The sequence below is a fragment of the Nesoenas mayeri genome (assembly GCF_963082525.1).
Source record: "Nesoenas mayeri genome assembly, chromosome: 13".
NCBI classification, from domain to species: domain Eukaryota; kingdom Metazoa; phylum Chordata; class Aves; order Columbiformes; family Columbidae; genus Nesoenas; species Nesoenas mayeri.
Genome location: NC_137550.1, coordinates 11,097,046 through 11,116,279, shown reverse-complemented (window position 1 = coordinate 11,116,279; position 19,234 = coordinate 11,097,046). Strand labels below are relative to the sequence as shown.

At 42.1% G+C, this 19,234-nt stretch overlaps 1 protein-coding gene across 2 annotated transcripts in view; it reads left to right on the top strand.

Annotated features, from left to right (window-relative positions):
* GRIA3 (glutamate ionotropic receptor AMPA type subunit 3) overlaps nt 1–19,234 on the top strand; it is a gene marked incomplete at its 3' end in the record, with an annotated part of 143,220 nt that overhangs the window by 63,463 nt on the left and 60,523 nt on the right. For both annotated transcript variants that reach the window (XM_080352813.1, XM_080352814.1), the window contains exon 4: nt 1,373–1,560. In XM_080352813.1, coding sequence (XP_080208939.1) covers nt 1,373–1,560 — 188 coding nt within the window. The remainder of the gene's footprint in view (nt 1–1,372; nt 1,561–19,234) is intronic.

The following is a 19,234-nucleotide window of genomic DNA, read 5'->3' as shown; positions in this document are numbered from 1 at the left end:
ACACTCTCCCCTCATTTGTGTCTGTAATGAGATAACGATGCAGCTCCTCAGGCTTCAGCCAGGTTTGCAGCAGGCTACGGAACATCAGGCTGCAGCGCAAGCTCCTTGTTACCAGTTTGCCCCTAGAATGATATCTGAGTTCAGAACAGCTATTGGCTTAATTCAAAGCAGTGAACATGTTGTTCCTCTGCAGCTCCAACTCATTTCAGAATTGTAGGGGACTGGCTGTCACAGAGCACAATTAATTGATTGTTGATCCTGTATGTTAATGTGTTTGTGTGTGTGAAGACATTCTGAGCTTCTGAAATCTGGCTGTGGATAAAAAATCCACAGTATGACTAAATGATTGGACTGAATGTTTTGCAAATAAATTGTCTGGACAGAAACACAGCTCACATGAATGCTTCTGTAGAAAGAAACTGTGCTGGAAACCACTGTGTGTGCTTGAAGTAGATAACCTCTCTCTGTGATTGGCATCTGCCCAGATCTGAAACAATTAGAACTATGCAAAACAAGTAATTCACCAAATTCCCAGCTGCATACTGCAATAAAGGGATGCAGATCAATTTCTGATGACTCCTACAGAGCATGACTTGAAGGAGATCACCCTTCCCAGTTCTGCCACCTTTTGCTTGGGGCCTGGAGTCTTGTCTGTTGCCCAGGCATGGCTGTCCACAAGAGATGAAATGCTGTTTGCTTCTATAATTTCCCACTGTGCAATCTTTGGTCATTCTGTACCACTTCTTTCCTCTCTTGAGGTTGCTAATGAGTTGATATTACCTTAATGAAACCATTGAAGGTGTGGTTAATACTGCTAGACTCCATATTTAAAAACATTTTTTGAAATCAAAGTGAGTATCAGTAAAATATTCCCCTGTGGTTCGTGGCTCCAATAACCAGTACAATGACTTAATTGGGATTCTTGTGCAGTGCCTGGATCTTTGCCAGGTAATGACCCATTGCTGCAGTCTGCGCAGGCAAATTGCCCCTTCTGTCCGGCTCTTCAAGCTGATGGACTTCTGCCCAAGTAATGGCTGCAGGCTCCTGTTCTCAGCTGGCACGGACCCCAGCACCACCATAAACATCCCTGAGAGGATCATAATATGATATATTGGACAGATCCTGATACGCCTCACAGTAATATACCGCTGAGCAATTCTGCTGAAGTCAGTGGCTTTGGCAGTGGCACGGCTGAGAGGAGAAGCTGGTTCCTGCACGGTTGCTTTCTCAAGTAATCAAGTACTTGCAGGCTATTGGCCAATATGTGTCCCTTTAGATGATGCAAATTTTTGTGAACCCTTTGTCAACCATTCAAAATAGTTTTTGTTTTCTTTCTGTTTTTAAACGCTTGCATTGTCTCTTCCCCCTACAGGATTTTCCATTCTTCAGGCAATTATGGAAGCAGCAGTACAGAACAACTGGCAAGTGACAGCCAGATCTGTAGGAAGCATAAAGGATGTTCAAGAGTTCAGAAGAATTATAGAGGAGATGGACAGGCGGCAAGAAAAAAGATACTTAATTGACTGTGAAGTAGAGAGAATCAACACCATTTTGGAACAGGTATACACTTTTCAGAAATTGTGGTCTAGCTGTGACAGACATTGTTAATGTTTCCAGAACTTTCTGTTGCTAGAAATTAATTAAATATCTATTGAGATATGAGTCTCAACAACTGACTGGTTATCTACTAAAGCTGAAATGCCTCAGTGATGCTCATAGTTGCTGGCAGCACTTACATGTGGTCTACAAGGAAATGTCGCTGTGATATTTTTTCCCAAATGTTAATAATGAATTATTTTTAAGTAGGTTAAGAACCTAAAACCTTAGATGCCAGAGAAACATTACTGACATCAGAGCTACTTGTAGAGATTGCAAAAAATGCTGCAGTTTGTTCAGTGGAACATGTAACAAGAAATAAAAAGCCAGTGAAGTAGTTTTGAGTTGTGTTAAAGAATTCCCAAATGGAAATATTGCTAATGAAACATTCAGCTGGTAGTCCAAACAGCTCATTAGCACTTTTTGGTATAAAGCCCTTCCCTCTGCACAGCCAGTGACAGGTTTAAATTGTGGGTGATAGTCTAAACACCTTTATTGGGGAAGATGCACTTTTTGGTGACTGTTTTGCTGTCGCATGGCCTTCCCAGGGTTTGTTCTGTCTCGGAGGAGTGGCTGTACCCCAGCCGTCCCCAGGAGCTGCCCTGGACGCCTGTTGCACTGGCTGTGCTGTGCAGCATGCTTGGAGAGGCGCAGGGACAGACAGACATCACAAGGGGCAGAGGCAGGACAGGCCCCTGCCGCCTACACTCACAGCAGAGCTGATGTTGGTGTGGAACCAAGTCCATGCTGCTTCTATATTCATAGGCATGTGGGAATTCACTTGCATTAAGACTGAAAAAAATCGCTATTGTTGCCACTTCATAAATTTAACCATGAATTTATAGTATGGAATAGATGAAAAATAATGTTTAAATTTCATTAAGCATTAGCATATCTTTTAGAAATGTTGCACTGTAAACTAGTAGCAAGCTGACCTCACTGCCGTAAGCCCTGGGGAATGCAACAGCTATATTCCCTGGGTTCCTTCACCAAAGACTGGGGTGCTGCCAAGCCTTGAGGGGTGTCCTGGGGCCAGTCTGCGGGGACGGGGCTGTGGTCACGGCCGGGCCCCGCAGCTGCGTGTTGCACAGGACAGCAGGAAGGACAAAGATGCCCAACAGGACCCAGCACAGGCCAGCGCTGCTCTGCGACTCCGACAGCCAGTGTGGCTGTCACACCCATACATAGCGTTGCGTTTTGCACTGTGTTTGTAGTCAATATGGTGAGTGCTCTCTTTAGGGAAATTCGTACAGCAAAGTGTGAGAAACTATGGTTTTTTTGTTCCATTTGCTCGTGTTCTCACAGAAGATGCAAAACACCATACTCACAGCCCACTCTTCTGAAAATGATGCGGGAGAGCACTCCTAAGCTGAGCTTAAATAGCTGTTTGGGCCCACTCTCAGCTGGGGAACAGACCTTTTGTTTGATCTTTCTCACTCCATTTACATTTCGTTCTCTCTTTTTCTTACATTGTACAAGTGAGAGAAAAAAATAATCAAACCATTCCAGTGCCTAAAATGAAAGCTATATACCAAGCAAACTCTATAGCAAAAAAACAGTGAACTCTTTTCTTCTCCAAGCATTCTAAATTCAAACCTGCTGAAGCTGTAATTTTATTAAATGTTTGATTCATCTTTCTATCAATGTGATTAGCATCTGTGTAACTAAAGATTTGGCACTGGGGCCTCTGAGTTTCCCCAAAATCTACAGTACCCATACTTTTACATAATTAGAGCCTTTTTATTGTCATTACTGTGTATAGCTCATCTCTGTACTGTTACATGACTTTTTCTGTATTATGCCCACTGTCCCTCTTTTGAACTTTATTTACACAATACTGTGATATTTCTGTGAAATCTTTATCCTAAATTATCTCAAAGATTTCTAAAAGATCTTAAAATTTTCTTGCAGTTGGATTTTAGGACGGTGTCAACTAGTGTTACCCAATCAGTTGAACACTGTCAGTCCATTGTTTTGCTACCAAACCCTGCAGACATTTTCACCCATAAATACTATATCATATATAGCATAGTATAATCGTGTCTTTTTAGCAGTCTAACAAAAGGAGTCTGATTATGCAGCACTTTTTAATGCATATTCTCCTATTTATTTTACTGGAACCATTCACTTGACAAAGAATTGCCCAAGCAGATCCCAGGCTGGTGCCCCTGATGCTAAAAATGTCTTCTAGCAACATTTTCTAGAGTTCTTTTAATCTGATACTGAAAACCAATGGCTTAGGTTTCTGCAAGGAAAATCAGTAGCGTTTGACCCCTGACAATTATTGGGTTTTGGCTTTTCTTCCATCTCTTCTGCTTACCTTGTTATCTTCTCATAAAGTAGTTTAAAAATCTCACAAATATGTGTGCTACTTAAATCCATCCAGCCAGTCTGCTCAAGGGAGTGGAGAGTTGTCTTCTGTATAGCCAACTGTGTTTGCTGATAGCATCCCATTGAGGGGAAGGATAACTCTGGGTTTGCATATTTTAAATCTAGCGTTTTATTGCAGTTTAGAAAGTCAAACTGGCGCTTTGTTTGGAGTCTAGGAAGTCTGCTCAGCTCTGAGGCGGTGACATCTGAGCACATTAGCAGCACACAGACTGCACAACTGCAGGTGGCTTTGAAGAGCTTTCTTCCCAAGCAAAGGGAAGCCAAGGCTCTGCCTGTTATGGCAGAGCACTGCTGGACAAACTCTGTCCCGCCAAGGGCTGCTCTAGGCTGCCCCAGCCCAGCTGCCTTTCCATCCCTCTCCCTTTTTGGCCTCCTCAGGGGCACATCTTCAAAGGTCAGCCCTCCCATTACCTTCTGCAAGTGATGCCTCCCTCCAGAGAGGGGCTTTACTCTGGTCACTGTGGGGATGTCATTCTCTCAGGGAAAACAGGAGCATTTGCCAGTGACCCCGGGTTTCAGAAGCTTAAATAGGACTTATTCAAGAGCAAAAGTCATAGCAGAAATAAGCAGACTGTAAACCACTAAACAGTCTACACACGTGCTGTGTTTGCTGTCAGACTTTTGGGCTCTTGGCCAGGCCATTCGACAAGCTTGTCAGTTCTCTGTTCCAGAAACCACATATCATGACTTTGTGTCAGTGCTAGGATTAAATAAGAGTGACCTCTTCTCCTGTGTGAGTCTGGTCAGTGTGTGCAGTTCTCTTTGGTGCTTTTTTCAACCGTTTCAAACCAGGATATACGTCTCTTCTGAAGGTATAGGCTTCCTTAAACACAATTGGGCATCAGAGGATTTTCTGCTGGAATATTCTGTACCTTCCTCCAGTGACATTAAGACATGTGAGTCAGTGACCTTGAGTATTCCATATGGCTTCAACATCTGGCACATCTGTATGTTTCTGTATTTCCAAGATCTGAAACCTGTCATGTGATGTACTTCTCTTCTCAGGGCTGGCTGGCACCCAAGGAGGGATCTGTCCCAGCTGTCTCCCCCTGGTATGTAAATGTAGGGTAGGGAAAAGAGTTCACCTCAGCTCCTGCTCTGCCTGGGTAACCTGTTTTGTGCCAGGTTTCACTCTGCAGCGCATCTGGTTTTATTCCTTTTCCAAAGAATCTTGTGATCGGGCCCATATTGTGTCCTAGAGGTGGATACCCTGCCCAAATCACCTCTGGCTCTGGCTCTTCAGCTGCAGCGTAAGGGGAAGCAGATTAATAGTCATGCTGTACATTAGCATCTGTTTGTTCCCTTGTCCTGCAGTTTTATAACCATTGAGCATGTGGATCCATATCCCTTCTTCCACAAAAGAACTATATGCAATTTAATCATCTAGTGGCCTCTCAAGCATACAGATAGCAACACTTACATCATGCAAAATTCATAAGCTCCCCACACTTCTTGTCCCTTGACGCTAAAATATTCCAGTATTCCTTCACAGATAGATATAAAATTTTGTTCTCATAAACAGAAGAACATTTTCTTCTGAGAACTAACAGTAAGCTTTAGCTTGTTCAACTGTGTATTTAGAGACATGATTTTGAGTCAAGAAATATGTTTTTCTTATTCCCAAGATAACAAGCTGTATTTCAGACTAGACTGGCTTTGTGTCCATTTAGAAGAAAACCTCCTGAGGGAAAATAAGGAGGAAGAAACTCCATTCAGGATCAAAATGGTGAAACTTTACAAAAGATCTGTTTATTCCAGAGACTGCATGCTTTTATCAAAAGGACACTATCTCCAAACGTAGTCATAAAGGTTAGGCTGAAAGGCAATCTCTGTACTGAGGGGAGGCATCTCACAAAGCAGAAGCAATATTACAGCAGAGAATGCAGTCTTCAAAATTTTACAATGACAGTCAAACTGTCAAAGAAGACTTGAATTAAAGTGTCTGCAGGATTAAGAAGGGTAATCTGATTGACTGAACTCTGTCCGGTGCAAGCACTGACTATGACTTGACCTTTAAGTCTGAAATTTTGAGATTAGGAAGATGTTCTGCGGGTTTTCAGTACAGCCACAGCTGCATCCCTCTGAAGAGCTGCTCTCGTCTCAGAGTGTGCTCACTGCACAACAGCTTTCGCATTTGGAATGTCATAAGAATAAATACGAAACTGCAGTGTTCGGTTTACCAACAGTCATTAAAAACAACAACAGAAAGGAAATATGTAAGTGAAAAAATCAATGCTGCTTTCATGGAAGCTTGCTGGTTTATGTGTTACATTATAAACACTCTGGTGTGGGTTTGTCCGTGTTCTTTGTAGCAATTAAAATTATAATAACCGCTTGTAAACACAGTGGGACACTTGAAGGAGAAGCAGAGTTATGGTAGCTTCAGCTTCTGCTTTGCTTGTGAAGCCCAGAGATGCCATGTCCTCCCAGCCTTGGTGCCGCGGCCGTGTCACCGCGCGGCGTTGTCCCCAGCGCGGAGCTGTGCAGAGCGGGGCCCCAGGAGAGTATCGGACATGTGCAGCGCTGTGTAATGTCACTGAGAGACTGATAGAGTCCAGTTTTATGTTTCCAGTGAACTAGGAACTTAAGGACATTTCTTCATTAGGTGCCTGTGAGTGTTGTTAAAAGCAGGATCTAAGGCAGTGTGAAAGGTCACTTCTTTCCCTTCACATCCAGGGAATCTGGGCAGCTCATGGGTTCGTATGGGTGTGTGGGGAGGACAAGGGAATTACTTGGGTCCGTCACCCTCAGGACTGCAGCTAATGGAAGGTAAGTAAAAATGGGTATATGTCAAAAGCGACAGCTGTATCTGCCTTAAAGGGCCTGCTCCTGTCAGCTCTGAAACGAATTAAGGGCCAAAGATAGATTGCAAAGCAGAAAGAAGTAACATGTTGGGTTAATCTGCCTCACATACAGCACATTTCGCACAGACCTGAGGAGAGAATTTCTAGCATGTAAATAGTAGTGCCTCTCCCAAGCCATCATGCGGACTTCATAAAGAAAGGCAGGTTCCAAATGACGGGAATTTAACAGAGTATTAGTCATCCTGCAGAATGGCTGAGGTAATGGCACACAAAGCTTAAAAGTGTTCAAAAGACATTAAAGCTGAGTTTTAAATGTATCTGATCAGTAATAGTAATAATTAATACAGAATGCCTCACCGTAAATGCGCAAGCTGCTGTATGGAGAAGACCGGTGCCAAGCAGCTCTGCTTTCTTATGCCAGAGGCATATGAACCTGAAGTCACCATTAGAGTTTTTATTTTTCCACAATAGTAGCAATTACTCATTTTATGCTTTATGCTAATTCATGGGATATAAATGCACACACCAATGCACACACATGCATCTGCTTCAGATATTTTGCATATTTTTACCACAGCATTTGTAGTATGCTTTTATGCAGTTACAGGCATATTTATGTGGCAACCTCTGCATTGCCATTAAATGTACAGAGAACCAAAATGTGTTCTCAGTTATGCCGCTACAAGGAGTCAACCATTATCCTCAGCATTATCCTGGAGACAATATTTAAATCGATACCATTGTGCTCATAGAGAGACCGTATTTGCTTTGAACCTCGGTTAATAGGTAGTTGTAAAAGCACGATTTGCCGCATAGTTTGCTTTTGCAGCTTTTCAGTGCACAGAATTTGTGGATGTGTGTTTGCCCTTAGAAAGCCCTCTGGGGGTCCCACTCATTATTTAGCCTGTGTCCACATAGCGTGGGCTGATTCCGCAGCTGGCACTAATTGCTGCCCTTGTTGACAGTCGAAAAGTTGAGCCTGAGGCCCGTTTGCGATAACCTCTCACTCCTGCATGTGATGTACTTTGGAAGCAAATGCACACGCTGGTCCTTCTCATGCCGTACCTGGACTGTGGGGAGAGGATTTGGTCTTTTGTTTGGTGTAATGGTATTTCTCAGAAACAACACTCACAAGAAATCTTTTAAAGATACAGGGCATCTGGGGGAAAGGGAGAGCTGCCTGGGATTTGCTCAACATGTGATCTCCCGAGGCTTTTTTTGTCCATCTCCCCATCCCTCATAGCTCTGGGAATCTTTTTCACCTCTTCTAAGCCCCTGTATAGAAGTTGCTTTGTTACAGTCCTAGCATTTAATGTGGTTCTTTCTTCTCCATATAAAGGATAAACCCTTTCATCTTCGCAGACATTACCTTAATTTCTGCATCTGTCTCTCAAATAGTTTAATGCTTGAAATTCTGCTTCTAACCAAAGGCTTTCCTTAATTAGTTTCCAAGGCAACCATCTTGGCAACAATTCAGATGAGCCAACTGTGTGGAGAGGAAGGAAATACACTATCAAAATGAACAGTAATAGCACAATACCACTGTGCAAACAGGCGTTGTACATCACCAGAGACAGCGTGATAGTTCTGCTGGCTCATAAGTTCATTTACAAGGGAAGAAGTCCTAACTCAGTGAAAGAAAAGCCGCACAAGAGCATATGTCTTTTTTTCACAGCTGACTAAGCCAGGATTAATGGCTTCGGTGTGATATGAATCACGTATCCGGGGGTGGAAGAGAACCAGTGGTGCTTTTCAGGCCCCCTCATGCACCAGGATGTTCCCAAGTGCATTTGGTAGAGCGCTGCTACACTGCGGTTCATATAGCTATATTTTCCAAGTGGGGACCACCCCACTGGGCTTCTTTAGCCCAGATGCTGGTGATGTAGTATAGAAGATACAGCCTTGCAGAGGGAAGTCCCTAAATATGAGGTCCTGCTCTGGACTGCAGGTGGTTTGAATTAGGCCATAGTATGGCAAAGTACCACCCCAGTGCAAATCACTCACTGCGGGTGATTATACATTCATACGTGATTCCTTTCTCTTATTCCAGTGCAGTTCCACCAGCCTCTGTGGAGCAGATTAAAGCTACCAGGGGTAGCTGGCCTAAATTTATAAAGAATCATACCCCATAAGTCATCAACTAAACCTCAAACTCATCCCACAGTATTCAGCCAGTACGGTGGAAAACAGCATAACAATTTGAGAGAAAGTTAGTGTTTCCAGTTTTAAAAAAGCCCGTGTTACTAAATTCAATTTGTTTGTGTCACACCATGGGTGTGCGTGTATAGCTATAATGGCATATGTACCGCTGGAAGCTTGTTCTTTCAAAACGCATAATGAATAAAATTGTCAACAATATACATAGACTCTTAAACATACCCCAAATATCTTCTGTCCTGGGAGAATGCATGTAAAGGATCAGAAAGGAGAAATATTGCTGCAACTTTATTACCTCATATGAGTAAAACGGCCTCCCTGCTGCATAGACTAAGTCTAGTAAAAAGAAATTAACTGTTTGTAATCTCTTTTGGTTCATGGTTTATGCACCAAGTTATATGGGGAATATTGCAGACTGCTGTTTATAGTGAAGCAGAATAAACCTTTCAAACTCCTTCAAAGCATTGAAAAGAGCAAATTGAACGCAATTCTAGTCACAGTAAAATTCCATTTGTAATAAAAAGCATAAGAAAATGTAACCTTGTTTTTCCTAAAGGAGGTTGCACTGGTTTGGGTTTTTTTTGTTTTTTGGGTTTTTTTTTTATTTCATATGGCATTTGAAAAGGAAAGGAAATGTTCTAAAGAAGGAAAAAAAGAAAAAGAATGCTACTATTCAGTGTTTTTGGGTCTGCTTGAAGGCAGCACTCTGCAGTGCAAAACCCCTTCCAAAACATTCTCATGTGAGCATTGGGACTGAATTACTGCGACACTTCTGGGTTATATCTAAATAACAGTTTGAAGTGATCTTGACATGCAGTAATGGTTTATATAAGCAGAATTCTGTTTCCAATTACTCTTGTTCAATTTCAGGTAATAATACTGGGGTTTTACTCTGACATGATGATGGGAGGTGTGGAGAAAATGGGAAACATGTATTTTCAAAATTAAAACTGTGTGCCTCAGTTTACCTGATTTCTTCCTCCAATGGATAAACATCCTTTTATATTTTGACAGCTAACTCTGAAGGAGTTTCATTTTCCCTGTGGGTCACGGGAAGAAGAAATGAGCGTTGTTTATGTTGGTCTGTGATTGCAAGAGTGTACTCTGAAGAGTGTTCAACATACAGTTTCACAGTATTGAAAGCCAGAAGGGACAGTTGGATATTAACTCCTGTGTTGCAGGGATGAAGCACACGATGCAAAGGTCACTGACTAGCTGCTCGTTAGTGGTGCGGATATGCCTTCAAACTGTATGACAGTGCTGAAGCATTTGTGGTTCCAGCAGGTTTGGAGAAGGAAGAATAAATGGAAGACTACTATTATTAATAGTTTTTGTGAAAGTGACTTTAGGTGGTATGGAACTTAGCAAAGGATGCTAGTGTGGAAGTCAGTTCTGATAATGCTGATTTTACTATACCCAGTGTGGACTTGTAGGTCTACAATGACCATCCACAAGTGCTGAGAAGCAAGGAGGTACCATGAGCAAAGATAGCACATGCCAAGTTGAAAATGGGGAGATTATTTATTGTTCTGGGACCATGTTATGTGGGATAGGAGCTGGTTACATTGTAGATTGAAGGAAATTTAACCATGGATGTTGCTAGGGAAGGGTGGTTGTGTGCCAGTGAAGAGCACGTGATGGTTACTGTGAAGCTCACCCGTCTGAGCTGGTCACATAAATTCCTGCTCTTTTGGACTCTCTGGATCAGCAGCGGTTCCTGTTTGTTCGCAGGTTAGCAAAGCCTCGTGCCTCTTCTCAGAGGTGGTGAAATGAGGCTTAAGCAGCAGAAGACGATTCTGGTGCTCAATATAGAAAGCTTATTGTGATTTGGAATTTCCTGTACACATTTGGGTTTTAGTTGATTTCTGTGAGATCTGAAGCCTCTCTGTAAAATTTCAGGTGAGTTTTGAACTTAAGATTTCACAGAGGCTTGAGGAAGCACTGATACCTCTGTGACGTTACCGTCGATGCAAAATCACTCCCTTATTAATGCTTTTCAAGGGATATTTCTCAAAGCATTTACTACAGCTGCATAGACAATTAAAATATAATCTCCTTCTTAAAATGACCTACGTATGGAAATCACTTGCTGCAGAGTAACATATTTAATTAAGTCATTTACTTCCTATAAATACAATTGCAAAAATTCCTCCAGAACACAACTGGATTTTTACTTTATTAATCTCACTTAAGAAGCTAAAAAATTCACTAACTAGAAATTTCTATAACACATCTCTTAAAGGAAGCTCTCTGGGAACAAATATCTTCAGAATATCTTGGCAAAATAAGGGGTGAAGGTCTCAGCCATTTTGGGTATCCCTTTCATATGCTACAAAGAGTTTTTGTTATGATTGTAACCACCATCTATATCTGATCTTGTTTGTAGTGAAATAACTTCATGGGTTGAAGTTTTGATTCTTTTTAATGTGAAGGTCTTTGTATTGAAGGATGTGATTTGTGAAGGGAGATGTGGTCCTGAGAGATATATCTCTGTTCTCATCTTTCTAAACAAAAGAGGTTTTGCTACAAAGAAAAGTTTATTTAGTTATTTTTTTTCGGCTTAAAGAGTAAATAATTGTGATTATCAATGTCCGCTACCAGGGATCATAAAACTCTTTGTCTCGATGTCCTCCAGGGTCTGACGTTTTGCAGTAGAATATGTCCTTTAACAATAACTGTGCCAACAGATTCATTAATCTGACAATATTGCTAAGTCACACCAAGGAAAATGAATTTAGGAAAATTGTTTCAGGGCACAGAAAATTCACAGCAAACATCACAATGAAAGAAATTAGGAGAAAGTATCATGCCTTCAGAACCTCTCTTGCAGTTCGTAATTTTTTTTCCTAAGTCATTTCTGATGTAACCTTTTGTGTGCAAATTAAATGCGTATTCCACTACACAATCAGAAAATGTCAGATTAGTTATGGAAAAATAAAGTTTAGCCATATGGAGGGAGAATGAAGTACAATTCAGCTTTGAGATGCTGTATTTAATTACCCTCTGAGGACTAACACGCACAACCATCATCTATCTGAAGAGGGCAGGAAAGTAGAATTTCACTCTTGATGTGACCGTCATCATGGAGAGAGGCACAAGAAGGGGACCGGAGAGGGAAGAACCTTAATAAAATGCATCAGGGCCATCTCAGATCCCGGCTTCCACCATGCATAGTTTTGTCCCCTTCTTCTAGGAGATTCCTGTTCTCTAGGAAATAATCTCCCATGAGAAAAACATTGTAGAAGAGCCAAAAACTGTTTGAAGAATGTTTTATAAGCCAAAACAAATTGGCTTGATACTGTGCTATAGAGGAAAGTAGGAATTTGGTTATGAGGTACAGTCACAAATGTACAAGGTGGCAGTTGCATGGAAGTAAAATTCTTAGATCCATATACTGCGCAAAAATACAAAATCCAGCCATTTGGGACTGTGTATGGATTTGTGACATTCGCTGAAGGACATGAAGCCTCTGAAATGGTGGATGAATTCATCTCAACTGTATATGCAGTTATTTTTATCTGCAACAAGTAGTACGTGTGTAGAATCCTCATCTTAATATTTAATACATTCTTCATTTAATATTTAACTCAAATTTAATATAGTACTCATTCTTCATATAAATGAAATCATTGTTTACTGCATATTTTACAGCATCACAATCCCTGGTGGCCAGATTCCCATCCTGTTAATACTAAGCAAAGAAGTAAATTGGCTTCCCTGGGTTTGCAGTTCAGTTACAGTCATGGGGGTTTGACCCTTTGTCTGAGAGAAGCCGTTTGTATGGAATGTGGAGGTGGCTTTGTTTCTGTGGAATTAAAGGCAGGACAAGTATCGCTGGTTTGGCTGTGACAGACCACCACCTGTTGTGATGTGTGCTTTGCCACCACAGGACCGCGGTTCCTTTGGAACCTCATACATTGGTGCTGATGGTGTTGGAGTGATGGAAAGAGACAAAATCATGACACCAAAAAAGCTATTTTTTCTAAATTTACTCAGGGAAGACCAAGCTTTATATAGTGTTTATAATCCTCAAAAGGACCTCACTTTTTCTGCAGGAGCATGTGTGTGTATTGGAAAACGGGGGTGTTGACACTGCAAACATACATTGTAATGGATCTACTGAGGTGAAAAGGGATCTTACTGTTACTCTGACATCTGGTAAGATGAGAAAAATCCTTTTCACATTTCCGGAGAGCTTTTATTTTCTATTCTCCTGCTATTTATCCTACACCTATCTGGAAAATTTACATGACAAGGGTGAGCTGTGCAAAGTACACATGGTGAGGGATGATTATGTATGGCTGTCAGATGCTGTTGCACCTTTGCCCACATGACGACACCGTAGAAGGTGCCTGCATGGCAAAGACTGCAGGGACCCCAAGAACTGAAGAGCAGGGGCTGCAAGGCCCATGGGTCTGCAGAGTCGGGGGCGGCTGGGGGGAGGACTCGGTTCTCCAGCCCAGGGGCTTCTTCAGTTCTTCCTTTCCTTGAGCGGTAGAAGCAGAGCTGACATGCAGTATTGCAGATGCCGCTGCAGTTAAGCTAAACATCCTTGCTGACATACTGACAGGAACTTTTTGAGCCTTGACTTTGGCTTTTATTGAACTAATTGGGCTGTCACCCTGATACTCGGCTCCTCTCTTAAGTGTGTCCTGCAGACCAAATCGGGCAGTGCCGCTGGTTCAATAGGGTCCTGCGTCACAGGGCACAACTTTTTGATCATTCAATCCAGTTTCAGGTAGGAGCTGCTCAGATCTGAGGTGAGCTTTAACTAATTCCATCCTCAGAACAGAAATGCCATCAAAAGAGGTAGAAACTAGAAAACACCCAACATGATACCCAGGAGAGAAGACAGTGTGCTCTGCAATGATTTAGGCTTGCCAGACAGTTGTTGCCATGCTTGAGACAGCAAGGGCTTGTTATCCAGGCTGTTCCCATTAAGTGCAATCAACGGTAATAGCTGATCCTGACGATGCTATTGACATTTTTTCAGACTTGAGTCCATTTATCGGTTTTGCTGGTTTGCTGCTGGAAGGAAAGAATCATGCCATCACACCTGGCATTTGCACACTGCTTTGAAGCCAAAGGTGTGATAACTGTTTCTATTGCAAGCTATAAAGACACAATGCTGCCCAGCTGGAAGTAGCTAAGCTCTTCTGTCCTCAGAAACTTACACGTGTACTTATAAATCAGTAGAAATGTTTAAAGTGAAATGTGGGCTTTTTGAAAAGTGGAGCCCAAATTAATGCATGAATAACCTCAACAAAGACAACAAAATCCTTTTTTACTCTGAGCTTATAGGAAATCTCATTTTTCTTGCTGTCTTTTTAAAACCTAGGAAAGATGAATTCTTGAGTTAAACTACTTTATTGTTCCCAGATATGGCTGAAATGGAAAGACACATTGCAGCAGGTCAGATCTCTGCCTGTCATTCCATTCAAGTGGCATATTTCTGCCACTTGTCAGGTATGAAAAGCACAGTAAAAATCTTTAGACCTTCTTTGTGGCAATACTGACTGTCAGCATCAGTATTTTATGTTACGGAAAGATCTAATAGACTCATAAAATATTGGAGTTTTGAGCTGCAGATGAGGTAGTCTGGACTGTTGTGATCTAATTTTTTTTCTTTCTTCTTTCATTTGTACATAAAGGATGATAAATAACTTTGATTAACCAGACTAAACTGACCAGATGGTAATGGATTTAGATGAAGGGAAGATGAGCTCCAAATGGGTATTAATTGGACATGGTAGCTTTCTTTTCACTGCTGCCAAAATTGTGATAGCTACTTCTCTAGGTAAAAGTGCAAGCATTTCCTCTTAGCTTGTGTTTTTCAATGATTTTTGAAAATCAAAGCCCACAAAGGCAAGTAAGGTGGATTTGAAACTGATTGAACTGCTGGGCTTAGAGGGTTGTGATCAGCAACACAAAGGCCAGCTGGAGGCCAGTTACTGCTTGGACTACCCTAAGGGGGTTTAACCTCTCTGTTAATAATCCAAAGGTTATGGATGGAGTGCACTCTCAGCAGTTTTACAGATGATACTGAATTAGCGGTGTTTGATGTGGTCGTGCTGCAATAGTTTGACAGGCTGTTGAGGTTGACAGAGAGGAACCTCATGAAGTTCAGCGAAGGGCCATGCAAAGCCCTGCACCTGGAGAAGAACAACCCCGTGCGCCAGCACAGACTGGGCAGAGGCTCCTGGCGGGGACGCAGCTCTGCAGAGGAGCATCCCGGTGTCCTGGCGCGGGAGCTGAGCACAAGCCAGCACTGCGCTCTCACAGCAAAGGAGACCAACAGCAGCCTGGACTGCGATGGGATTAGCGCGGTCAGCAGAGGTGATCCTTCCCCTCAGTGCTGGTGGGGCCGCACCTGAAGGGCCGTGTACAGTTCTGGGCTCACTAGTATGGGAAGGACATGGATATCCTGGAGCAAGGCCAACGAAGGGTCCCGGTGACCATTAAGGGACTGGAGCATTTGACATACAAGGAAAGGCTGAGGGAAATTGGGTTGCATATCCTGGAGAGGAGGTAGCTCAAGAGGGATGTTATTAATTAACATCTGCAATTACCTAATGGGAAGGGATGAAGAAGATGGAGCCAGACTCTTCTCGGAGAGTCTCACTGAGTTTCAGAATCTCAACAGCGACAAGAGAGAGGCAAGGCCACAAACTGAAAGTTGGGAAATGCTGTTTAAGCCTAAGAAAAATAATTTTACGGTGAGGATGGTCACCCATTGGAACAAGCTGCCCAAAGAGCTTGTGGAACCTCAAAATCTAACTGGACACAGCTCTGAGCAGCTCTAGCTGCTCCTGCTGTGAGTGGGGGGGTTGGAATAGACAATTCGTAGAGGCTCCTGCCAACCTTACCCGTTCTGCGATTTCTTCCATCCATAAAAGAAAAATTAGCTTTCCCTTTTACTAGTCAGACACAAACCATTGGTATTTTTAAAAGAAAGTATGAATTCTCAGTCCCACCTACTGAACTTGCACTGATATTCTGTTGCTTGATTTCTTTTGAGTCTGCAGTCTTGTCTTCATTAACCCATTCTTTCCTTGCCTCTAGTCTGTCACTACTGTTTACCTCCACGCTCTGTTCTTACCATTCTAGTTTCTCATCAGGTCCTTGGAGAAATATTCCAGTGAAACGCTCAGGTCTGTCTCCATCACTACTGTTTAGAATGGCTTCTCTGCCTTGACTTTCATCCACCAGTTCACTAGTCTCCTCATAATGTTCCCTTCACCTTTAAGTCCAACATTCAGTTTTCATAGCCAAAAGAGAGATCCCTGCTTTAGACCAGGAATGAGCTGGGGCTGTAATTTGAGTAGGGAGTAAGTCAAAAGGCAACGGAACAATTGCAAGGTTAGTGTTAAACTTATTTTGCTTCCTCTTCACTGTCCTTCCTCTTAGGTGGTGTGTATCCTTTGAACTACATCATGAGAGAATCATCATTATTGCCTTAGAAATATCACAATGCTCCATACCAATTTAGTATGAGCAAGTTAATCTCTCTAATGCTATCTTCCAAAACTGCAACAAAATTGTAAAAGCTAAGGCAAAAAATTGTGGTTTCCTATTTATTATCGTGCTGACTGGTGCAGTGGAAGCCAAGTTGTCTTTATGCTTTCATTCAAAAATAACTTCCCCAGGCAAATGAAAAACTGAAATTGGCAATACTGACTTAATTTTTCAAATCTGGCATATAGGTCTATGCTTCCAGTAAGCCTGGTGCTGGCCAGCAGGTTTGACTTTTATTTTAAACCCAGATACATTTCAATTATACTCCCTCTAGATTTTATCTTAATTAATTGGAAATATATGAAGAGTTAATTAAAAATACAAACTTCATTTGATTCTATATCAAACCTGACATTATGATCTTTTTCTCTACGAGACAGGAATTATGTGGGATCAGAGGTCTGAATTATTCATGATAGTTTCCAGCCATTTTTTTTCCCCTCTTCCTTTGTTCACTATAAAATCTTATAAGCTTGGTTCTCAGTCAAGGTGAAAGCAATATTAAGTCTCAAAAGTGAAACTGAGCAAATACATGTAGCTCTGTGAAATCCTTGTCCTGTAATCCCGACTTTCTATTCACCACCACTATTCAATATCCCACTTTCTATATAAGCGTCACAATATATAAGCAGTTGATGAGATTTATTTGTTATACTCCTGTTTTCCTTCTTCATAAAAAAGCTTTATCCGTCCCTTCGCTCCCCTGGGAACAACGCTGGTGTCTGTGATAGTTCCTGCCGGGCTCACTAAGCCAGCAGCTCTGTTCAAGATGGTGGACAGTTGGTAGAGGATGGAAAGTAAGGGAGGAGGAGCGTTGTGTGTGTTAAGACGTAGGACAGCATGTGTTCTGAATATTAAAAACATTGTTAATCAAGTTATATAATTGTGAACTAGCATGGTTGATTGTGTGAGTAGAAATGCTGGCAGGTCAGTTCTGAAAGATGCTTTCTGAATTAAAGTTTATCTGTAGTACGCTGGACCTCTTTAAGGGACTAAACAGAACGATTTCTGGTCATTTTGGAGACATGACAACCGACGAGACAGAAGTTGAGTCTGATCTATGCTAATGAGTCCTACATTTCCTGTTTGCAGTATTGCTCCTGATGCCTGTAGCAGCTCCACGTATGTTTTTCTTACAGCCTCTGACTTCATCTGTTGTGGTATTTTTCTCTTAAATAAACGCATTTCTGGATGGAAATGTAAAAGCTTCCTTATTTGTTTTTAAGGTTAAAATGATAAAGAGTAGTGTTGTTGTTAAATAAGTTCTTTGTCTCCGAGCTTTTAAAAGTAAATCCCTGCCTTTAAGGTGAAATTAAAACATGCAGAGAATTCAGTATGCAAATAGCATGCACACCAGATGATCTGAAGGAAGCCTGCACATTTCCATAGAAAACAAATGTGAGTGTAGGAAAGCAGATGCTTTTTACCAGCAGAGTGTACATAGAGTTCTCAAGAGGACCTGAACAGCAATTTATTTTCAGACTACGGAAAGTATGCAAATTCCTACAGAATTAAATGTGAATTTAAAAGAAATAGCCTCTATTAAGGACAAGACAACCCAAAGAGGCAATTGGGAACTTAGTAATTTAATCAAGAACTTTAAGAGGCTCAGCAGTATATCTAAAGTCAGTGACTCAAATGTCATCTGTTTTTAGCAAAGATGTAAGTGGTCATGTTGAAAAGATGTCTTTTAGAGTACGGCATTTAGAGCGTTTATCTGTGACCATGGAGAAGTACGTTAGTATGGAGTGTATAGATTTGCAGATGATTCTCCATCCAAGTGCATCATCTGTTCACTCGAGCTGCTCGTATGATATAGTCGGTGATACACTTGTGGGTCGCCAGCGTTATATTTGCTATTTTTAACTATTACTAGTTTAACCAGGCAAGTCTGGGTAAGTTTGATTCCATCCTGGCACACATGTAAGCACCACAATTGTTCATTAAATTCTTACTGCTGGACATTTTCCCACCTGATGGCTGTGGGACTGGATGGATGTTACTGAGATTATAACCTGAAGGCAAGGGAATAGTGCTAAGCGCAGTGGCATCATCTTGCACAAGGGGTGTTTCTGGTGAGCCAGCAGCCAGCTGCATAGATGTGAGAAGTGTGGCTTTGACTCCTTTCTGCAGAAGCAGTGTCACTGGCATGGGGACGAGCACACAGGGTGGCAGAATTTGGGCTTGCCAGGCAGTGCTGTCTCCGCTCTTCCCGTTACCCTGACAGGATCCAGCTGCTCAGCTCCTCCTGCTGCTGTTTTGTCTCTTAGCGGTTACATCTAATGACTCCATTTGTACAGAGGGATACCCGAGTGGGGTCAGGGAAGGCGGGAGATGTTGGTTTGGTGGGATGCACAACATCACATTTAGAATAAATATTGACAAAACATATAAGGTCAGATGTGTCCATTTAGATGCACTGGAAGTTTTCAGGCCTTTTGAAAGCTGTCAATGAAGGTCTCTGCTTATGACTTTAGGAATTTAAGCATTCATGTATGACACGACTTGGCCAGGGTTGTCATGGCAGGAAACCCCCTGTACAGCCAGGAGCCACGCGAGCCTGCTGTGCCCGTACAGCTGGATGAATGCAGTGACGGGCTGCGCTGTGCCCACCTCTCGAGCACTGCACAGCCCTGGAACCAAGGAAACAGGAGTTTGCCCAGTGGGCTGATAGAGTGTTACCTCATTTCAGAGCAGAAATACTTGAACTGATAACTAAAATTAACCTGGTCGGCAGGGGCGGCGCTGTGATCACAAGGGTGAGTTTGCCA